Genomic DNA, 24,741 nt, shown 5'->3' on the forward strand with positions numbered 1-24,741 from the left:
TTCTTCTTCTCCAACAAGTTCCTTGCATGGAATAAATGAAGGAAGTATCTCAATGAACAAAACTTTGCAATGATGGCTCAATTTCCTCATGATTATAATATGACTCCCTCCCTTGATTTGGGTTGGGTCTTTCACTGAGATTGTTGTTGCTCAATTTTTGTACAGCTTCAAGTAATATTTTGTAGAAGCTCCCAAATTTTTCATTGGTCCTTTCAAAACTCTTTTTATTATGTTTCGTGAAGCTTCTCAACTCTTGGTCTAGATGCTTTACAATAGTTCTCTGGATATGTTGATAGGTTTATGTGAGCCAACAAAAATTCCAAAGTGATAGGATTATGCTCTTATACCACTGTAATGTCCCCTTTCCCTATGTTATTGTGCAGTGAGATTGACTTGTAGAGATTTATTAGTAACATAAACTGTTAAGTGTAATTCTAATCATTAATATCTAGCATGATCTTATTTCTACACAATCCATAAGGTTTCCTTCAATCAATCTTCCTAACCCTCTAGGAGGATCCCCTGTGTCCTAGAGAATGACTCTCAATTAATTAGCCTTCCTCCTTGAAATTATTATTCAAATTGGACTTCACAATCCTCTATGAGGACCCCTTGTGTTCTACAGAACGACCCTCTATTAGTAAGCCATCTTCTTGAAGGGTACCTTTAAAGATCTAATGGATTTTCCTAACAAATACCCTATGTTTCTTCTAATAAGATTTCATTATAATCAACCCTACATATTAACACCATTCTTTCCCATTCTTCTTTTCAAACGGTTCTTGATTTTAAATATTCTAGTCTAATTGTGTCCTAGGAGGATCCCCTGTGTCCTAGAGAATGACTCTCAATTAATTAGCCTCCTCCTTGAAATTATTATTCAAATTAGACTTCACAATCCTCTATGAGGACCCCTTGTGTTCTACAGAACGACCCTCTATTAGTAAGCCATCTTCTTGAAGGGTACCTTTAAAGATCTAAAGGATTTTCCTAACAAATACCCTACGTTTCTTCTAATAAGATCTCATTATAATCAACCCTACATATTAACACCATTCTTCTTTTCAAATGGTTCTTGATTTTAAATATTCTAGTCTAACTTATGTGTATTCCCATAATCATAAGGTCTTATTACAATCTTGTTATAAATGGATATTTGCAAGACTAAATATTTCTATACCTATAGGCTTATCCTATTTATAGTACTACATGCGTTCTAATACCATCCTAATACCTCCCAAATAAAGTAAACAGTAATTAATTTATTCATTATAGTTTAGTGAATTTATTGATTAATTTTAAACTAATTAATTAATTATGGACTCGTGTATTGAGATATTAAAACATGGTATATATTTGAAGTATATTTTGTTGTTCAAACATAAATTTGGGCTCGCGATATCCTCTAATGGTTCCCCTCATGCTCTAGCCTTCTCTGCCATCACTACTACCTCTACCTCTCGATCCACTTGATCAACCCTTTCCAAGTCTTCATCACTGAACCTCAATGTTCCACTTTGTTTGTGAATCAACCTCATCTAAAATGATAGGAGTTGCACTAGTGCCCAAGATCTATAGGTAACATAGGCGAAGGTTATAATCAACAAATACAAGATCATTCAACCTTTTCATTGCCAACTTGTTACACTTTTTTAAGTGTACATGCTCGAACATGTTGCAGTTGCACTTGCACTTGCATCCTGAATCACTACATGGCTGGTTCAAGATACAAAATACAACCCTTTGTAGATTTGACAACTGAGCACCAAACATCTTCCATCATATATCTATCAAAAGAAAAATAAAAAATCAATTTAATAATCTATTTTGTAACTTTGACTTTATCAATGTAAATTGGTAATAGATTCCTAGGTAGAAAATTTTAACATTTTAATTTTGAGCTATGCTCTAAATGGATTTTACTTGGCATCAACTGTATCTGGTTTTTCTTGCATAACCTCATTGAGAAGAAGTCTCCTTGTGAGTTTCTAAATATTTCCAAGTCACGCACTTTCTATGGCCCAACTGATGAATCAGAAGACCTTCTCTCTACAACCTAGTAGAGTCCACCCAATACCTCTTCATTGGCCTTGAAATCTAGGTGAAATTGAAATGCCGGATTAAGGTAGTGGGTAGTTGCATGTATAGGCCTATGAGGCAAATTGTGCCATCATCTATCAATGACCTCCCATAGGGTACCTTATTTAGCTTGATTCCCTAAGTAAAAAGATCTAATGGTCTCCTTCACCTTGTCCATGCCCTCATAGATGTATCCCGTTGTAGGTTTCTCTTTATCAATATTTTGTAGGAGAACAATAAGAGGCTCTATGAACTGCAATTATTGTGAAAGTTGAAAACTTGAAACATTAATCTTTAATTTTTAAGTTTCCCTTTAAAAAATGAACAATGAACTAAACAAGATTGAACAAAATTGATGAAATGAAATGGTAGTGCGACCAAAAAGGAAATTTACCCACCCGATCTCCTTGATTTCTTGGCAAAAGCCATTCACATCAAAAACTTGATAAGCCATCTCAATCCGTGCATTTCTTTGTATATGATAATGCAGTCCACTTCTCACTTACAAACATGTGTTTCAAATTGGTTTTGAACCGAAGCAAGGATTGCAACATGATTAAAAAAAATTGCAAATAGGGTGATCCCAAGACAAGCTAACTCTTTCATTTTTGTGAATTTACTCGCAAGGTTGAGGACCCAAGTATGATTTTATTATGAATTTATAAATAATACTTGCATGCTCTACACGTTTTTATCTAGGGAAGTTTGCCAAGATCCTCCAATATGAGGTCAGGCAATGAGTAGCGCATGGGGTCCAAAACAAGGTGGGTTGCCTCTCCATAAGAAGTTTTCTTGGTGCAACATAATTTTATGCATTATCTGTGACTTTTTGCACCACATTCTTGCACCCACCTCCTTAAACACTTCCCCAAAGACCTTGCAAAGATACTCAACATTTTTGGTTTTTCCTATAGCATCAACTAATTTCAAAAACATTGTGCTGCCTAATAAAATAAAGGCAACTTAGTACAATCAAAATTTAAAAACTTAATCACTAAATTGGTATTTGTTTGTTGAATACAGTTTACAAAGTGATAAATACAAGTTCTACAATGATCTGATGAGGAGACAAGAAGATTCAACAATGTTTTACTTTTTTTGGTCCAACCACTAGTCACGATGGTACAAACCTTCCTTCATAACTCATATCGTTCGGTAATTGTGGCTTCGATATTATCTACCTTTTGGGTCAAAATAGGACCTTTTAGCTTTTCATCATTAGGGGCTTTGAACTCTAGACCATGAACAGTAATAATATATTATTATATACCATAATTTTCCAAAAAGGATACCTAAATCAAATTAAATTAACAGAATTAGTATACTATTAAGTTTTACTTTCAACTTTAAGAATGAAATTAATCAATGTGGCATACTCTTGAAAGCGAGAAAATCAAGACATAGAAATTAAATGATGAGCACCCTGCAACATGAAATGGAAGGTTGTTGTAGAACTGAAAATTCCAATTGTAATTTTCGCAGCATCATTCTTCTTATTCCAATCCATTATCTCAAGCGATAGTTGGGCACCGGAGTCGTGTGTGGAAAAAACGGGGAATCTAGTTACTTATTGTGATGTCCCTATTTTTAGTAGTTTCCTGCAGTTTTCCAGGTTGATTTATCATGGCGACCCTCGTGAGCTCGCAGTGAGTTTTGAGGGTCTCTGAGGTGGACTTTCTATTTATAGTAAGTGTATTTTGGGTAATTGCTATATTTGGCAATGCATGGGTGGCATTGGCAGTTGGTCATCATTTGCATATGGTTGAGCTTATCATTGATGGACTTCATATTTATTAAGTAATTAATGAGCCTTCTTTATTATTAAAGAACTTTATGTTATTTCATGTTATAATTTAGTGTTGTGAGTTGAAGCTTCTTAAGGGAGAAGTGTGAAGAGGAAGCTAAGTTGCACAATTGTATTATAAATATGACTCCATTTGTGACATATTGGTATCCAATTGTCATTTGCTTTTATTTATCTCTTGTGAGGGTTTTTGAGAATTGAGTTGGTGAATTCAGTCCATTGCTGAAGTATAATGGATCTGAACTAGGTTTTGGCATCTGAGATTAGTTCTTCTCTTACTGTGATCATTGTTGCTAGGAAGGAGATTTGATGTTGAAGAGACTGGTAATTTCTTGCACTGTCATTGTGTGCCTACTTGTATCCACAATTCAGGTGAAATAATCCTGAATTCAATTACCTAGAATCTCTTCTCTTAGGCATGATATATCTTGCAGCAAATTGGCAACTAGTTCACTAAATTCCAACGCCAAATACCTCTATTGTTTGGCATAGGTTTGTTCTGCTATTCAGTGCCTAGTCTCTGGGAAATAAATTCCAGTATCTCTCTGGAACTGAGCGTATACATTGGAGTCTCTGTTCGGTGTTTTGAGCGACCAGCTTATCTGCTAATTGACATTGCATCTCTGTCAATTAAACTCTTTGGCTGAACATTATTTAAACTAAATCTGGACGTTGGATTCCTACCATTTGGCGTTACAGTTACCTGCATTTAAACGCTTGGAGCTTTCTGATTTCTGCACCAAGAAATCCTTGCGTTGAGATGCTCAATCTTCATCAAGCTGAAACGGGAGTCATCACCAATTCTAGGCATCTATTAACAGGTTTGGGCTGCATGTTTGAAGGAGGAAATTGCCCTATCAGTCTGTCTGTAAACACTGCCAGCAGAAGGTGTGTATTTAGCCTATTCAGGTGCCCATCATTGTTGTCTATCTTGGAAGCGGGTAGTGGCATTTCATGCTCTTCATGAGTATATGCCAGGAGCTACAGAAATTCAGGGGAAGTCAACCATGAGCAGGTTCCTTCATTTTATTGTAAATGCTTGGTGATTTCAAATAGTTGAATGGCAATATAATCTGCAAATTATTTTGGGTAGACTTATTAGCAATAACTTCCAAAATTCTGTGAATTGGTGTTATATTGAACATTCCATTTTCTATCCAGTTGTGAATTTGATAGTGGCTTAACTAATTGTGAGCAGTTTCCTTGCATTTTTCAGTATTGTGCATGACTTCTCAAATTAAAACAAGGTGTGAGCCAGCCGGGCTGCTCATCACAGTTATGAATCCAAGGCCCAATGCTCACACTTTCAGTACCACTACTTGTAGATTAAGGTAATGGAGGCTGAGGATTTAAAGAAGCCTCTGCAAAAAGTTTGCCATTTCTTGCATATTGTCAAATTTTTGAACGAGAATACATAGTAATGCAATATACTGAAACTCAAAACACAAAAGAACAAATTACACAATTATTTATCCTGAGGAAACCTTCCACTTGATGGAAAAACTCAGCCACTCCCAGAAAAAAAAGATCATTTATTGAATACTAAAAAAAATGCTTCACAATTTAAGGCAAATTAATGTCTTCTTTACTTAGTCTGTGATCACATGACAAACAGTTAGTTAGAAAGAAGTGCTCACAGTATTTGCAACACTTTTGTGAGTCTCTCAAATCACACCCTAGAATTTGCTACATGATTATTACAAATAAAGATTAAGAATCTCCGACTCAACTCTCAAACATAGAATTCTTGACACATAGAATACACTGTATTCTGCTCACATGAATACCACATTGAATTTGACTTGCCCAAAGATCACATTGAATCTGTCATACAAAGATCACCCACTCAAAAGATATAGTGTTACGATATGCATGTAATGTTGCCATTTTCATGAGCATTAGACTTAGAGGGATTAGCCTATTATTGTGATCCTTGTAGGCTAATCATTGTGGATAGAGGGTCTACTAAGCTAGAGGCTTGGTTAATGAAGGTTCTCATGTCTCTAGAATTCAGTATGTTCCAGTATGGTCTTCATTTAGCTCAGACTGGACTTTGTTTAGGCTCAATTTTATATGCTTACTATTTTTAGTTAGTCTGTGGATGTTTGAGAGGGGCTCTTACTATTTTTTAGTAAGGCAATTGGATGCGTAGTGGATGTAGTGGTTAACTCCTTGGTTTCTTACGGAATCAAGAAGTAATGAGTATTTATGGTTATGCTGTTCTAATACTTTAATAATAATTAACCTTTAAGGGCATAATATAAAGTTTTATGTGCAGCTTATATTCAATGGGGCCATGACCCTTTATTTAACTGACTTAAAGTGCAACTAATGATTTTAATATTTGACGCCCATTTATTGATGCACTTTAAAGTAAAATAAAAATGTAAAGTATGTTTAAATTGATTATTGAAAACATTATTTTTGAGGGGCCATTTATTAAAGCATTCAATGAAGTTGGAGAAAAAAGAATTTATATCATTTGAAATGATTTAAAGTGCACATGAAGGAAATTGAACCAAGTGGGAAAAAGGTACATAAAGCCTCTTCAAGAAAAGGATTTCATTATGCAATTTAAATTTTTTTTTTTTGACTTGGCTTGAAGTTTGTTCTTGGGAATTGAGAGAGACAAGGGTTTCTGCAATTCATCTGCAGTGGAGGACACCAATTCTTCAATGTGTGTGCAATTCTAAGGATGTGAAAGACCAGCTGATATTATTGCTTGTGAGAGCTTCCTACAAGAGCTCTACTTGTGCAAAACTGGTAGAACTGATCAGTGACTGATTAATTACAATTTGGTTGTTCTTTAGCTCTCCTTTAGGATCTTGATGCTTCTTCTCTTCCCACTCCGTCAACTTTATTAATCTCTCATCTTTGCAATAATGGCATCACCTGGAAATGAAAAAGGGGGTTATAAGCTTATTGATCTCGACATATTCACGAAGCAATCTTGAAATAGAAGCCCTGTATGATCTTTGAGAAATTAAGCAAAGTGGTTGAAAAGCATGGAAAAATCTAGCAGCAGTGAAATGCCACTCTCCTTCCTTTGACAACTTACAGACAAAATGATGTGGAAAGGATTCCTCCTGCCAAATGTTAATCCGTTCATGTGGAGAGCTGGGCTGAAGCTAACATTTGTGGTGTCTAATCACATGCCTTGTACAAGCCTTAAGCTACTTCTCTGTTATTTGCAAGGCAAGCATTTTCATTGAGGACAGTGATTGTTATCCCCCTTTCAGCACAATGAAATACCGGAGCACTGTAGATCTCTCTCCGTAAATTTCCTGAAAATCTGCCATGGTGATCACATCTATCAATGTAATACTCATAGCTTTTGATTTCTAAGCATCTTTCTGAGCCGTCATAATCTATAAGGGTCACTAGTCTTCATATGCAAAACCATTTTTTTAAATGCTCCCTTTCTATATAATTTAATTATTTACTTTTTCAAGAGAGATTGATATGGTTACCAGTCGTACTCATTGTGTATCAGATTTGTTTGCATGATACTTCAGCAGATTTTTATGCTTCCTTTTATTTTATTTTATTTATTTATTGTTCAATGTAAAAAGACACAATTTTTTACGTGGCTAATAGAAAATCTATACTTTTTCTATTTTGTTCTACCGAGTTAATTAACAGCCCTTAATAATTTTGCTGTGTTATTTGTGATCAACTGTAGAAGTTACTTTAATGTCATGTTGAAACAACGACCATTCAAATTGATGCGTGAAATTTAGAACTGGAATTATAAGAAACCAGTGTAGATTTCTTCATTTTATTTGTTCTTTTGCAGGGCTTGACTGGTCTTCTTCAGTCACCTGTAAGAGGAGCAGAAAAACATGGACTTCCAGGCATTCTTTTAGGCAAGTTACAATAGTTTTCTTCTTTCCTGCAACATGTAATTATAGAAACATTAATCAAGATTTTTACTTTGAATTTTATTCTTATCTATTCTATCCAGATGTTGCTGATGCTGACTATACAAATTCCCCACATTTATCTTACATCGTATAATATTCTTGTATTAAGTTGGATGACATATTTGAGATTTCCTGTTCTATAAGATCTATAACTTTTTTGGTTTGAAGTTGAGCACTGGTTACTTCCCAAATGGATGTTATACACCTCAGAGTAGAACATGGCTCTGGGAATGCAAAGGGGCAAGAGAGTATTTTCTGAGTTTATGTTACTCATGTAGTAGTTGGTTAAGTATGAATTTTAATAAATGATAAAATTTCTTGGGATTGAATTTACCAACCCAAAAGTGGCCTTCTTGGACAAGGTTAACCTGAGAGTACTCTCAATTTCCAACAATTGGTGTATATGAAATAAAACAAAAAAGCCCAACGATGGATTGACATTCGATGAAATGTTTTGTTAGTGGAAAATAGATTGAAGGAGTTATTCTAGGGGAAAAAGCCATATTATAACATCAACTGCATCATTGGTGCCCGGGAGATATGATATATAAGAAAAAATCAATGGGAAGAGTGAAATAATGAGGTTGTAATATGTTGCCGATCATGTGAAATTGTAGTGTGAAGAACAATCCCATAAACAATAACAAATGCATATCTTATGCTATGCAAAGCTCACACTGCTCTAAAATCCAATGGCTTAACTCCACTTTGAAGATAACAACTTGAAGATTGATTTTCCTTTTACTTGAAATGCTTGAAATGTTAAGAAACATCTACTTTTCACATTACAATCCAAAAATTACATTGATGAAGGCAAGCTTACTTTGACAATTCTATTATTATATTATAACATATTTGACAAAAGGGAGTGTTTGCACTGAAATCTGATCCCCCTTAATTGGGTAGGAAAAGATTGAAGTGTGTATTTCCCTCATAGAACCAAAACAAGGAATCGACTCGAAATCGGCAAGGCCGACTTGACTTGTGAATCAGATCAAAATCGGCTACGAATCAGCAAAGTGGAAAAACTCTTGAAATTTAGAGATTTTAATGATTTAAAACTTTTTTAATTCACCCTTTTATCGAATATAACTTAAGACCACTATAACATCATCAAATAGAAGCATAGGATCATATGACATAGATATATAGAATTATAAATGTAGTCAAATCATAAATGTATGTAAGATGAAGATCCGTAAAATCAATGACATCAAATCAGAAATGTATTTAAAATGAAGATCCATGAAATGCATGTCTATTTGTTAACAAGATGAAAAGACAAGTCTACCTGCTCTACCTCAAGTCTATCTCACTTTTCCTCTCTTTTTGTCATACTCAACAAATGGAATGCCTTTTAGGGTTATAAGAAAGTGAAATTTGACAAAAAGAATGGTCAAAAAATAAGTTGTATTTTTTTAATGTTTTTAAGTTGCCCAATTGGGCTGCCCGATTTATCCAGCCGATTTATGGTGATTCATGTCAAGAAATCACCGATTTGATTCACCGATTCACAAAAGCATGGCTTGAATCAAACCGCTGAATCGCGTGAGTTGCCACAATTCCCGTTACTTTGAAGTAATACAAAATCTGAGTAATAACAGTCATATTGAAAGGACATCCAAATACAGGGAGGGATGCTCATTCTAAGAATGAACCTTCAACACAAGATTCATTTCCCAAGACATCATCCCTTCATTCCTTTCAAGCAAGGAGCCAGTCATAGAAGGGGAACTGACTAGAAATAGTGTGGAAGAAATTGCACAAATATATGGTAGGATGGATCAAGAGATCAAAAATCTTATTCCCTTTAAAGAGTTATGAAACCAAAACACTGGCAAACAAAAAGTAAAACCATGTAAACAAAGTTAAGTACCACTACCATGCTTTGTTGATCAAGAAAGGAAACTACCCAATCCTAGGTTTAGAAAGTGGATGCATACTTATCTCTCAACCCCATGATGGAAGGAAATACCATCAAATTTTTTGTACTCCATTTAACAAGGCTAGGCCATGATTGGTGGCACTACGATCTAAAAACTCTAGGCCAAAAGAAAATTACCACTTACAACAAATTCACACAAAGGCTTATTAGTAGATCTGATGATAGAGATTCTGAATGGTATTTCTAAGAGTTAACCCACCTCAAACAAATAGGAGTCATGGAAGAATTCATCCTCAAATTCCGAGGATTATTAGTTATGATTCTCGATCTTTCCCAACAAAGGCTCACTTATATGTTTATAGGACTAAAGACTCCACTAAAAGCTCAGTAAACCTCTTGAACCTTAGAACTTGGAGGAAGCCATCAAAAGGGAAAAAAAAAGGTTCGGGTCTAATACACCCAGGATAAGACCCAATAATTCTACATAAAAGACACCTTATCAAAATGAGGAATCCAATAGAGATCGTCAAGAGAGACCCTTCTTTGTGTGCAAAGAACCATGGAGGAAGGAACATCAATGTCAAAAAAGAGAGGAGTTAATCAAGAAAAACCTATGCTTTAGATGTAGGGAACCTTGGAAGAATGGATATTGATGTAAAAGAGGACAAATAATTAATATAGAAGAAACATATGAAGAGACTACTAACAAAAATGCAAGATTCGTGGAACACGACCATGGGACATTAGCTGTACTCAAGAGAATGAGAAGAGTCCCTTTTGAATCAAGGGAGCACTCTATAAGAAAGTGGCCGTTGAGTCAAAATCACTATGAAGAGTAGTATTGATTGAGGACAAGTGAAATTGGAGAGGGGTGGACTAGCATTAGCCCTAATTGACATATAAACAATAAAATATCTCAAATATATATAGAATTCTAAGTATGGCTCTAAATACACAAATCCTTATCATAATGTATTAATTAATTAAAATATATATAATAATGAAACAATAGCAACTTTTAAACAATGTTGATATGTAGTCTATTTATATGAGCAATAATAAAGAGCCCATAGATAATATAAATAAATATGACATCAATAATCAATGATTAATCCCAATATTTATCTCTATCCATATATGTTTAATTAATCAAATATTATCCACATTATTAAATACTAATTATAATTGATAATCCTTATTGGATTGTGTTGAAATTTATTATTAATCTATGTGGGGGTTCACGACCTGTGACCCCTAACGAAAACCATATATAAATTTGGCATCCTTACTTATAATTGGGGAACAAAAATGTTACATTTTTATACAATGAAGGAATGATCAAGCAATACAGAGGAAAACAATGATAGTGTGGAAAGACAATTTGAATCTCCATCTAAAACCATAAAATAAGACAAAGGAGCAAGTAATAGTAATATTTCCTAAGAAATCTGTCATGTACGAGAAGAAAAAAAATATTCCCTTTTGAATCTGTACATTTGACTTATATATTGAGAGAATTAAAGGTATTAGGCACCATCTAATAAGGTATCCCAAATAGTTGCCAAACTTATTGTTCCATCTAAATTTATCATACAACTTTTCAATTTTTACTCAAAGGCGGCCTTTTAAATCCCAAATAGTTGCCAAACTTACTGTACCATCTAAACTTATCAGCAAAAAGAAGGGGTCTCCATTTGCGATGGGGCAATGGTGTGAAAGCCTCACAATGGGCAGATTTTGCCCCTTGGTTGGGATTAATTCAATATCATCTATTGAACTCAAATCGACCCAACCTTCTCCAAATCCATTTTTAGTTTGAAGTTAACTGATTTTAAGATGTTTTAGGGCCAAATCAATACGATTTTTCTCTGATCCGATCCATTACTTCATCCTTATTTTCCAAAATATTATCACCATCCACCCTTATTCCTCAATTTTCTCCTTAGTAATTGCTTGTAGTTTTCATTTTGATCTTCTTTATGTGAATGGGAGTCAAGGATATGTGTCAAATATATCAATACCATGGTGGAATTCTCTTGCAAGTTGGATTTCATCATTATCCTAGGGTGGAATTCTGCCCCCTCATGAGATTAGGAATCCCAAGAGATGGTTGGATTCCAACCTGTTGAGTGGATATTTTGCAACTGACAGTTTTGGGTAAAAATCCAATTGCAAAATACGATGACCAGCCACAGCGTGTGAGACAGTCTCTCCTACCTTAAAGGGAAGGCTCCCCCTTCTCACCGTTCCTTGGATCTGATGGAGCCCAAATTTTGAACATCCATTTTTGACATAGACAGAGGAAATTGTACATGTTAAATGCTTACAATCAATTCAAGCTTGGAATATCCTGAGATTGGCACAAGTTAATCAAATATTCAGAATGGGCTATGGTCTGTGAACTAAGGCTCCCCACAAGATGTCACCGTAACAAGAAAGTGCCCAAGAAGATGAGAAAGCAGTATCTTCGAACAACTCATCAGATTAATGGAACCAGTTTCCTGAAAAGGAAAATAAAAGCCTTGCATCTGGATGTCTGGACAGTGACCACAATACAGGAAGAGTTACAAAATGATTATCACTACTACTCACTTCAATCTCAATTTGAAAGTCATATCTACCACAGGAGTCAGTTTTATCAAAATCAGCATATATATCCATCACATCTGAAGTTTCTGAATTCTTCATTCTCCTCATTTTGGTAAAGCCATGTAAGCAAATGTAGATTCAGATTCTGACTTTCCAGATTTATGAAACATTGCTGCATATTTAATATGATTTGATGAATCGGTCAGGCCTGCTTTAATTGGACCTTAAGAAATGCTGCATGAAACGGTAACGTTGAACATTATATAGTCAACTTTCAAACATATACCAATGGAGGACTGTGCCATAAGCAAGAGAATACACAACAGGGATGTAAGATAAAGCTCTGATATTCTGGAGATGCCACTGACATACAACAGAACTGATAATACTGCATATTTAGGGACTGTACAGTGTTATAATTCCATGTGATGTGCACAATAGTTCATAAAGACACCCAACAACTCAAGGAATTCATGTTGAAGCATATTGACCCATAGACATGTAATGGTGACAACTCATAAATCAGGTTTCAAGCAGGGACAGATAGTGCTATGCAATGAAGGAAATAATTCCTGAGATATTGGATATTAATAAACGATACGAGTTTGTGGCAATGACACCTTCAGGAAGACAACAGTGAATGTTCAGTGGTAAACCTATGATGAATCGGCATGAATCGATGAAAGAAAGCTACAGAATAAACAATTACCAAATATCCTTTAATGGAAATATGTCTCAACGTGAGGAGAGTGGTTTCGGCTCTTGCAAATTCTAATACTTAGCAACAAAATTTAACATGCCAATGCCAATGAGCAATGATCTTTAAATATACCTAGGCATGGATAATAAATGAATATCGCATATGAAGACTTGCACATTTCCAAGACGTATTTGATGACCAAGGGCCCGATATGATATAAACGGCAAGTTTAAGGATGAAATAAAATGCAGATTATGCCCAGGATGCAACAATTACCCAAAACGACACATTCAAACATATGATAAATTTATAAATAGCAGAATGGGAGGAGTATTAAAGATCTAATGATTTATCACGCGTAATTTTTGATAAATCGTTCCCAGCACTTATAATGCCTTTGGCAGAGAGTTTCTATTATTATCGGGTATTATTACAAAATGAATGACACGGCTCAATATTATGTTTATGCTAAGTAATTTAGCGGTGAGTAATTACATGTTTCAAAAGGTCGTGACAGTTCAACCGGTGCTTTTTGTTTCCTCATATGCTTATAAATAGGAGATGAATTATTTTATCAATGGGACATATTCGGAAAGACATTCAAACAATTATATTCAGATTTATATTCTGGAGAGAGTATTTTATATTTTGTACGGAGGGAGAAGGAGCAATAATATGACTTTGTAACATGAATTCAATTATTTTATTTTAATAATAAAATAAGAAGTCTTTTGTTTATTATTAAAGGCATGGAGATTTAAACTACGGGCGAATCGTCCTTTGTAATTATTTTTTGGAATTTTGTATACAATTTAAATATCGGATAAGTGGACAAGGTCATTTAGCATTTAAATTCAACCATCACAGATAGTGTGAAATATTAAATTATTTCAGTACCTATGTTCAGTTTGTCTCCCTACCAGAGGAGTTAAAATTCAATCTAGACTAATTTAAGATTCCATAATATTTGGTCTATCGCATCTCAATTATTTAATTGTTGGCAGTAAAGTGTGTAAAACATTATAAAATTGTATGTGATAATTCATTGAAGTTGACTTTATTGCCCAAATGAGCAAAGGCACTAGTCTTTTTATTATTGAAGTCAGAAAATCTATATATTCCTTCTACAAGCATCAAATTTATTATAATTCAATTATACAAAACATTCAACCATTATCCAGCATCGAGTTTTCATTTTAATTGAGTTTGAGGACCTTACCAATCGAAGAACTCCAAAAGTTTAAATTTTCTATAGAAAAGCTTTGAACAAGACAATGAGTGTTTGAGGCAAAGGTTTACTCTCCTGGGTGTAGCGGAGCCTGAAGTGCAGGGGAATTGAGAAGTATTCCTGTTCTTTGGCCAGAACTGATTGAGAAGTCCTATTGGAGAAGCAAGCTCTTAGATTTCCAATCTGCGATTTTGGGAACCAACAGGATCAACTCAAGATAAGCAAGGAGTCGAGAGATCTTGTAAAATGGGTGTTACCAATATCCTTTCTTCTTAGCTTTCAAGAAAGAATCCACTTACTCGTGGAGTGAGTAGTGGGTAGGGTGAATCTCTAATTACACTTCTATCAAGAGTTGGAAATAGTGATATCAATAAACCTTCACTAACTCAAAGGCTAGCTAAAAATGTACCAGTTTGGCTCTAAGTCCGGTCATACTTCTATATGGAAAAACTTTACAATTAGGGTACAAAGACTCCTAAAAGTAAAAGTTACTTAACTATTTTGCAAATTAAGAAGAAAATATAAGCTACAAACAAAGCTTCTAGCTATATATTTCCACAATTGCTCTTGATCAAAGCTTTGGCTCCAATTGCTTCTTAACTCTTTTCTATTGAATTCACAAGATACAATTACCAAGAACACAAGATAACATGAATCAAAGACGACTTGAATGAGTTATAGACAAAGCTTATAACTCATGCAATTAACAATCTCACTTAATCAAAGTTAAGTCTCAAATGCTCCTTTGTATTTAGTTCTCTCAAAATAGTGTTTACACAAACAAAGTTCTATTGGCACAATTTCTCCAAAGCTCTCTTGCATAAAGATAATAATGGTTTTACAATGAGGGGGCACTCCTTTATATAGACAAAGGAGTTGAGAAAAAGTGGGAGCAACTCAACCAACTTTGACCTAGTCTAACTAGAGGAGAAAATAAAAGGTTACATGCAACATGCATTACATCCTTTTACATACATGTAACTCGCATTACATGTAATTATACTTTTTCATGTAATCCATCCTTTACAACTATTAACATGAAGTAAAAACAAAACACCAATCTTAGAGATTGTTTCTCAATGCCTTGAATTTGACAATGATGTCACGCACTGTAGGAAGATCAGCAATTTCCATGGTCTTTGATGTGGCTTCTACTCTCACTGCATTTGCATATGCTGATTACACAACTTTGGAATTTGCTACTATAGTATTTAACAAGTGTTTTGTCAAGGGTTTATACAAGACAAACTTGTTCATCATGTGCGCACTGAAGTCTTCAGAATCTACATCAGCATTGATTCTGATTGTATATTTTGAGTTTACTCTCTCTGCTGCAATAAGATTACCATATTCATCAATAACACAGCATCCCATTTGTTCCAAATCACAAGTAACACTTGTTTCAACTACTTGACAATCTCCAAAGGCCACTTGCAACTTTGTGATCAGCTTCCTCAATGTCTCCTCTTTGTAACCAATGAGTCCTTGAAATCTGAAGAAAATTTCACATGATTAAAGAATGTCACATGAGACTAAGGCATCCAGATTGAAATTCACCATTTCATCCCAATCATCAAGGATTTCTTTCAAGTTATCTGCTTCTTCAATCAAAGAACAGTGCTCTACCTAATCTAAAAGCTAAAATCATTATTATAAAAGTAACAGCAATAAAAAGGGCTATCAAAATTTGACCTTGTGATATCATTTCTTATATTTCCTTTTATGTATTATATTTTTATCTCTTATTATAAGATTAATAGATAAGCACTTGATATATATATATATATATTATTCCAACTATTTCAGATTATAATCTAGATGAGATGTTCTAGATTGGATTGAAAATGTATAGATCATATTGAAGGGTAAAAAAGAGATTTCAAAGACTAAGAGTGGATCATTCGTATTTTCTATATTTGTCATAAAGAAAAACTAATTCCAAATTACTTGAATTATTCTAAAGAATGTGTTAATAATCATAAAAACTATCTATAAATAGACTAGTTACTAAAGAAAATCATACTATTAGTCATGGAGTATTCCCTACAATATTGATTGAGGGTTTTTCTTGTAAGAGTAAAAACAAAACAATAAGGTAAGGGACAGAAGAAGTGAAAAGAAACTATCTCTTATTAAGTTTTCAGGAATAGGAAAATATGATGATCGGAACTTGCATTAGATTCTTATTAGAATCTAAAAATTACTTTTTCTTTTTCCTATTGGACAAAAAATCGATCTGTATGATACAATGAAATTGTGGCGGGTATAGTTTAGTGGTAAAAGTGTGATTCGTTATATCATTATCTAGATGGACTAAAAACATAGCATTAGGATATGCTATGGTAACTATGCCATCAATAGTGAAAAAATTCTTTTTGGTACTCATTTCTAGATTTTCCCTAAATTATAATATTATTAATTTTGTGATTACCTAACTATGACATTATATTTCTAAAAGAGAAGAATCATTTAATTAAATAAAAGACAGTTCATTTTTTTTTTCGTTAATATCTTTTTTTATCAGCTATTACTAACTTAATAATATTCATTGAATTTATTTTTTTGTCAGCTAAATTTCTGACAATGAACACTCAATTAAATTATGATCAATAATTTTTTTTATAATAGTAAATTACTTTTTTTTTATAGCATTGCAATAGTGTAGGCAAAAATGCAATTTAGGCATTTACTTTTTGTTTTGGAGTTACCAAAAAATACATAATATTTCTCCTATTTTTTTTTGTCGAGCTTCTCAATAGATTAAGTTCCGCTCCATTTCATTCATCTCTTTGACATGCCTAAGAACCACAAATGTCTCCATGATGGCTCGAACTCCTTCATAAATGATTTCTTGTAGCCAAGACTTAGCGGCTTCAATCAGCTTTCTTTTTGTAGATGTTTGAGACATAACAAGAACACTCTGAGAAGATTGTTTTTGAATGACCTTGTTCAGACAAGAGATTGATTTTTCTTTTCCCAAAGCTCATGATTGCTCTTTGATACATTAGCCAATGCATCTTGAGCATCTTGCGAACAACTCAAACGTGATTGCTTTCCGATTTCAACCTTGGTAAATTTGTAATCAGAACGAGTAAGTTTTTGAGCAAGTTTGTCTACCAAGGGTTCAACAACTTCAACAAATTTGGTTTTATCGGAATCAACCAAAATCCTAGAAACAATCTTATCTTTCAAAGATTTGGATTTGGTCTTCTTAACAAGAAGATCGGCCAAAGGGACAACCACATTTCTCCTCTTCGTTGTTATTTTTCTCAATCATGTAGGTAGGTTGAAACCTTCAACTGTAGAAGTAGTTACAGTGGAGACCATTAGCATTAATCCTGATTGTATTTCCGTTGTAACAGAGTAAGATTCAGTTTGCATAGCTGAAGGCATAGGAACAAGCTGAGAAGACTCCATCATGAGAAGCTCAAACCCTGTTGAAGATGTATCAAGTTGGGAAACTTGACCACTGGTAAGAGTTAGAAAATCCTCAAACACATTTGCTAAATGTTCATATTGTTCATTTGCAGGGATGTGAAGAGCAGCAGAGGAAATAGGAAGAGCCATGGTATTAACCTCCGAGACTGGAATGCAAGGAGTGAAAACAGTGGAGAATGAATCCACATCGTCATCTACTTAATGTAGAAAATAATCTTCATGTATAGAAGATGCACAAACTTGTGTAGGCTTTGGAGGAGATATGATCATGATTTCCCCTTCTTCATCTGAATCTCTTTTATCAGATTCTGTTTCCAATTCCTCTTTCGATTCTTCCACTGATTCTTGAATTGGTTCAGGAATTTGAGATGAATTAGCTCATTTTCCGCCCTTCAATTTGAATTTGAGGGAACCCTTAGCAATAGAAGATGAGACACTATCTTTCCCTATGATTTCCAATTGTGACTTCCTGCCAGGAGGACCAAAACTTCCACAATCCAAGTCCATTTTAGGATTTACTCTTTTAAAGCCTTTACTTTTCAACCATTTATTGGTGTTTAACAAGATGGATTGAAACTTGTCCATGATAGACTACCTTCCTTTTGTTGCCATTGGATAGGAAAATGACACTTCTTATCAAAGTTGGCTTGATGAAACTCTGGATCAAGGATGTTGCCATCATTTTCAACTTGGAAATCTGAAAGGATTTCCAACATGTTAAGATCAACTATATGTTGTAGTGTTAATCTACAATAGTCCATCTTCATGATGTCAAGTACTCTCCTCATATCAATCGAAATGTCCTCGATGCGATGAACATGAGTGTAAGCTCTTTTCATTTAGAATTTATCTCTCAGTAGTCAAAATCAAATCTAGCCTTGAACTACTTCAAGGTGATCAATTGTAACTCTGCTTCCATGTTCTTTGCTTTAGGCACAGAAATGATCGAATAATTGCCAATAGCCAAAGGTTTAGCTGAGGTAATGCCGAAACTAGGCCCATGCATAGCATGTTGATCACTCTACACGTATGAGCTGTCTAGCTAGCTCCAAAATAATTTGATCTGTAGCATACCTAGTTAAGGTATACGACTCGCCTTTGAAATATCCAACTCTCAAGTATGTGAAAGTAGGAAACTGAATAAAAATACAGTCGTGTTGATTCACCTTCTCCCATGCTGCATCATATACTCTTTTGATTGATAAATGTTTATTGAACAAACACTGAAAATGCCCAATGGAGTCATCTTGGACTCTTTTGTAATGAAATTTACTATTTGCCAAAGTGATTTGGTCATAGTAATCCTAATCAAGAACCTGAAGATGATCTTCCTTGGCAGAAAGACCAGAGAAAGATCTCATAGCAGCAGCAATGTAAACAAGGTAAGAATTCATGTAGAAGGGTACCAAAGTTCCCACGTTGCCTATTTGTTGGCAAAGTGCAGTGCTGATGAGCTCTTCCCAAAAGATGTGTTCTTTATTCTCCATAATCTGAAACATGAACTTATACATCTATGGCTTGAAATCAATAGAATCTTTAAGGTCACAAATTTTGCTGGGAAGAATGATGAGATCCTTGTATTCTTGTTTGAAGTTAGACCGATGAACGATCTTTGGCAATTTAGAAAAGTTGCTTCTTTTATTGTCTAACCAGTAAAGGTTGACATACTTCTGATAATCACCCTTTTGCCCATTACAACATGCTAAAGATGATTCTTTTTGGTCAAATCTGCACATTTTGCTTTATGTGGAACCTTGAAGATTTGTTCAATGACCTCAGGATCAAGGCTAATGATAACCATGTCGACAACATCTTTGATAGTCTTCGTTTTTGAAGTAAAATGCCGTGCACATCCGAGAATAAAGTCAGGTTCTATGGCCGCCATAGGAAACATAGACACCAGGTGAATGTTGCTTCTCTTGATACGCTTCATTTCTTGACTAGCTGGAGCTTCAACTCTTTGTAAAAAATTAGCCACGTCCACATGACCAATCTTTGGGTCCATTATGTTATCCAGAATAGATATGACTGATGAAGGAGCTGCATGAGCTAATTCTTTATCATATTGATATCTCATTTTGCCTTCGGATTTTGATGGTGAGGACATTTCTTGTGCTTGTACTGTAGCACAAAAATCCCAAAACATAAATACATCATCAGACGAAATCACCATACAAGTTGATTTGTGATCAACAAAGCTTTGGAAACAAATTGGAGACTTGGTAGATCGAGCGAAATGGTCTCAAAGAAATCATATGCATATGCAATGGATGAAAAATGAAATGAATGGAATGCAGAACAAAGTGTTAATGAAAGTGAAAATATGGAAGATGGAATGAAATGAGAATGTGTGATGGGAATGCGTGCAGATGAAGATTGCTGATTTCAAAAGTGACTTAGTGTTTTCAAAGCATTATTGTATGAAAAATGAGTACATGTAATTGCAACATGTAACGGGAGATGGAAGGTGAGATGAGATGCAAATGCGGGTGGAGGATGCACTTCACATGTAAGTGTAAATGGAGGATGAGATGGAAAGCATGAGAAAATGTGGAATTTTCTCATGGAGGCGCAAATGCATATGGAGGGATGTAAATGAAAAATGGAAGAGAGATAATGAGTTTTATAGTCACTTTTGGTGAAAAGGGGAAGTCAAAGTACATGGGAGATGAAAATGACATCGTTTTGGCTTTTCAATGTGACTTTTAATCAAAAGTGGACCTTTTGGATGCAATTACATGTAAGGCATTTTGTGTAATCGTGTCGTGTGAATGGATGTGAAAAGTGAGATGAGTGAAAATGGAAACGAAAAATGAGATTGCATGCATGTGCGGATGGCGAATGAAATGGAAAACATGTAATCACATTTGTTGAGTGAGAGATGAGGTATTGTGACATGGAAACAGAGAGTGGAACGTGATGATGCTTTTGTATCAAATGAAGCAAGAACAAGTTCTTGGGAAAGAACTTGCAATTTCTTCAAGTGGAGAAAACCGGCAAGCAAGCACAAAGCACAAAACACAAAAGAAAAAACGTACCTTTGCAAAGTGACTCAAACATGCAAAGATGCAATGCACTTCAACACACAAATTCGAAATTAGGACCTAGGGAAGAACCAAAAACATGAAAAAGAACAAAACCTTCATTTTTAAAGGAAAAATGCACTTTCCATAGCAAAGATTTCAACAAGTGGCAATCATCAAGCAATTACGTACATAAAATTAGCAAGATAAGCATGAATTAAAAGCAAAAAAGAAAGAGTCCACTTATATGTGCTAAAAATGAAGGGAAAAGATGATCCAATGTTTGAAAAATTCTTCAAAAATGTTTGAATCTTTCTAACTTTCACAAATTTGAATGGGAGAAGGCAGCAATCAACACGAAGTTGGTAAAAAGATACCAAAACGTGCCCTAAAAACACTCCAAGATCCAACATTTGGAAGAACATATGCTTGGACTTTTTTAGCAAAAAACGTGTTTCTCCATGATGCAAGATCAAGACGTTTTGGTGTTTAAACACCAAAATATGCATCAATATGTAATGCAATCCTAAAAGGAAGCCAAATTGATTTGCTTTGGAGTCAAAACTTAGAGCAAAAATGGATTTATTTGCTGATTTCTCCAAAAATGTGCCCTAGATGGGAGCTTTCAAAAATGTTTTTTAGCTTGTTGAATCCATTTTAAATGCAATAAAACTCATTGCCAATAAAAAACGCCTCCAATAGAAGAAATCTCATGCAAATCCATTGAGAAAATCTCTACTTATGATCAAAATCGGGTTTTTGGAGGGCAAAAATATGTTCTTCAAAATAAGACTTTTTGAGTGTCATTGCATATATTAAAACATGTTTTTGGTCAAAATCAGACCTTTTTGGGTCACTTGCATGTTTTAAAATATATATCTCATCAAAATCACACCTTTTGGGTGCTATTGCATGTTTTAAATATGCACATAAGCAAAATCAGACCTTTTGGGGGAGGATGCATGTTTTAAAATACATCTTCACTTTTTAGATGTAAAAGCATAAAAACTTCACTTTTGATGTAGTAGCATCAAAAAGGCCCACTTATGATAGACTTTTGATGTAATGACATCAAAAAGGTTCGCCAAAATGAATTTTATATGCAATAAACATGTAAAATGTCCACTTTTGATGGTTTTTACATGTAATTGCATATAAAATGTCCACTTTTGAAGACTTTAAGTCATTTAATTCACTTAAAATTATAAAAATGTTACAAATGGGCCGTAAACAATATTTATTTATCATATTTAAAAATATAACATATAAACATCATTTAAAAAACAACATTTAAATAAGCATTTGATTTAAAAACCAAAAATTAAACTGGAACTATATAGTTATATAGTTACATTAAGTGAAAAATTAAACAGTAACTCAAACTTAAAATTATAACATGAAGTGCACTATAGTCACCTGAAGTTAAAAGTTGAAGTGACTTAAAAACATAAAAAAAGTGAATATAAGTTATATTTATCAAAAAGTGAAAGTCAAATTAAAAATATAACATCATATTTTTAATTCGTGTTGTTGCACCAAAAAGGTCCACTTTTGAGGCACTAAAACGAGCATATCTCTTGATTGACAACTCTGATTGAGCTATAGGTTAGACCGAATCGAAGGGAAAAGCAAAAGGCATGACTTGAGCAAAACCAAAGGACAAAAAATCAACAAATGCAAACATAAAAGCAAAGAACGAATGATGAAGGCTTCAAAAATCAGGTAAAGGCTCGACAGAAAGCAAAACAAAAAGACTTGACAAAGGCCTTTAGTAAAAAGATTTGAAATACGAATTGGAACGGATCGATCGATCAACATTAAGCAATTGAATATCAAATTCAAGCTTAGAGAAACGCGAAACTAGCTTGAAAAAGTTTTGTGCCGTTACCAACATTTTGAGGTGACAAAATGCAGGACAACACAACCTCCTTGTAGGATTATGCTTACACACTTTAATCTTTACCAATCCTTATGATCTGATCTGACATCTCATCCTTCACTCTTTGCTTGCTTTTAGTCTGATTTATGGTGTATCGAAGTTTGAAAAAAAACCTTTGCTTTGGTAGAGGGCAGAAATCTCATGCATATTGGATTGAAAATCCTAAGTAAAGGACATAGTTCACCCCCTTCTTGAGACTGCTCCTTTGCCTTTAACCATTTGATTCTTTCCAATTTAGGCTTGAAATCATCCTCACTCCCCACTATTTTGTTTTGTTTGAATATGCTTTCAATTAGGAAGTTGAAGCCCAAGTTTGTCTTAGACCATCACTTCCACTCATGTCTTGAATCACCTCTTTTAATTGCTTAAAGTTGGGAGGCGGAGATCTAGTATATCTTAGGATTAAGAATCCCAAGGGGCAGGCGGTTTCCACCCCTTCCTTAAAATTATCCCATTGCATTTCACTGTTGCTCAAGTTGGACTTCAAAACTCACTTAGTTTGTATCATCATTCTTGTCTTGAATCACCACCCCGATCCATGCCTCAAGCTATCCTTCTTGGTGGCTTGATTATAGCGTAGAGATTGCATGCTTGTTGGGATTGAGAATCCCAAGTAGCAGATTCCGTCTTCCCTTCGGATATTCTTTTTCACCTTATTTGTATTTTCCACCTATTCACATCCCTCCAACTCCCACTAGCATTTCACTCTAATTTTGAAGCTGATTTTCGCACTTGGTTCAATCTGCACTATGCATTTGGTGTTTGAAATCCAATTTCCTTGATTTCTCATTTCCAAAATTTGCATTTTTCCTTCAAACCATAGTCTGAATTTCATCCTTTCCCTAAGGATTTGTTCTCCATGCACCATACAAAATTGAGATCCTGCCTTATAGAGCCTTCATACCTAGGCAGAGTTTAAGGGAGAGCTAGGATTGAGACTCAAGAAAGAGGGCGGAATTTAGGGGGGAGTTGGGATTATGAACCTGAAAGGAAGGGTGGATTCTGCCCCTACCCTGGGATTTTTCCTTTGGTGCCTCTTCATCCCAACTTGGCCATTCTTATCCCCTTTTCAAGCCTCCTCCAAACTTGGGTTTCTAGTTGAACTTGGGCTAGGGAAAAGTGGTTTTGTCTCCAATTTTTTTTGGCTTAATCTCTAATTCAAATGTTGCAGCCCATACTTGTATATCCCTTTCCCACTCTCATGCCTTACCCAAAACCCACTGACCTTTTGCCAACTCCCCTAAGGAGGGCTTCACCTTTCTAGCTCAAAGACACAACTGACTTCGTGATTTCTCTGACCTTCTCAAACTTCTCTCCTTTACAAAAAGGACTGTCAAACTCGACTCTAAACCTAAGCCAACTACAGAAAAAAAATGAAAGAGGGGGGTCCCATTGCAATGGTTTGATTGTATGAAAATCTCACAACACCACCCCCCAGTAATTACATTGGGGTTGCCTCCATGGTTTCTGTAAGAAAATGCAAACTAGTTTTCCAGTTGAATTGCTTGTTTTTTAGGCAAACTGATTGAAGACAAAAGGAAAAGAAACATGTACACATCCAACTATATTTATAATGCTGCAATTAGGAATTAGATATGTGTTTTACAACTTACAAGTTATCGTATCAGGCAAAGATCAGTAGACAGAGATAATGTGGGGGATTCCTTTTGTGACACGGCTGTCAAATAATATTATGCTTGAAGGACACTAGACAGTTTTAGATATTCTTCTGATTGTGTTTAAGTGATTAATGGTACTTGGTCAACGATGAATCAGAATCATGTCCATTCAATAATATGCTGAATCTGTTCATTACACAGTTCTTTTCATCTATACAATTCTTTTTCTCTCATCAAAATTAAAAATCATTGATAAGAAGCATCAGAAAATCACAAAATTTTGGTTGTTGCTGATGCTTCAAGTCACAAGATTTATACTTATATCTATCATTTCAACATGTGGGATTGACATCAATGCCAACCTGACATCTCTACCGTAATAATTGGAGTTGCAAGCTCAATCAATAGACTGTGACAAAGTATCTCTTGATATTTTATAGAGTCTAGTCCACTACAATGACACAATGGACAATTGTTTGAGGCCTTAATACTTTTCTTATGTATTAGTGTGTGA

The 24,741-nt window shown here is 34.6% G+C and overlaps 1 protein-coding gene across 1 annotated transcript in view; it reads left to right on the forward strand.

The window, feature by feature from the left end:
* The window catches only part of LOC149569164 (vacuolar protein sorting-associated protein, putative (DUF1162)), a 304,062-nt gene that overhangs the window by 276,666 nt on the left and 2,655 nt on the right, over positions 1-24,741 (forward strand). Inside the window, exon 46 of the mRNA XM_089821926.1 lies at positions 7,680-7,749. Within this exon, the coding sequence (XP_089678052.1) occupies positions 7,680-7,749 (70 nt within the window). The remainder of the gene's footprint in view (positions 1-7,679; positions 7,750-24,741) is intronic.

This window comes from Cupressus sempervirens, chromosome 3, assembly GCF_028749045.1.
Source record: "Cupressus sempervirens isolate cs-2001-9-10 chromosome 3, ASM2874904v1, whole genome shotgun sequence".
Taxonomy (NCBI): Eukaryota; Viridiplantae; Streptophyta; class Pinopsida; order Cupressales; family Cupressaceae; genus Cupressus; species Cupressus sempervirens.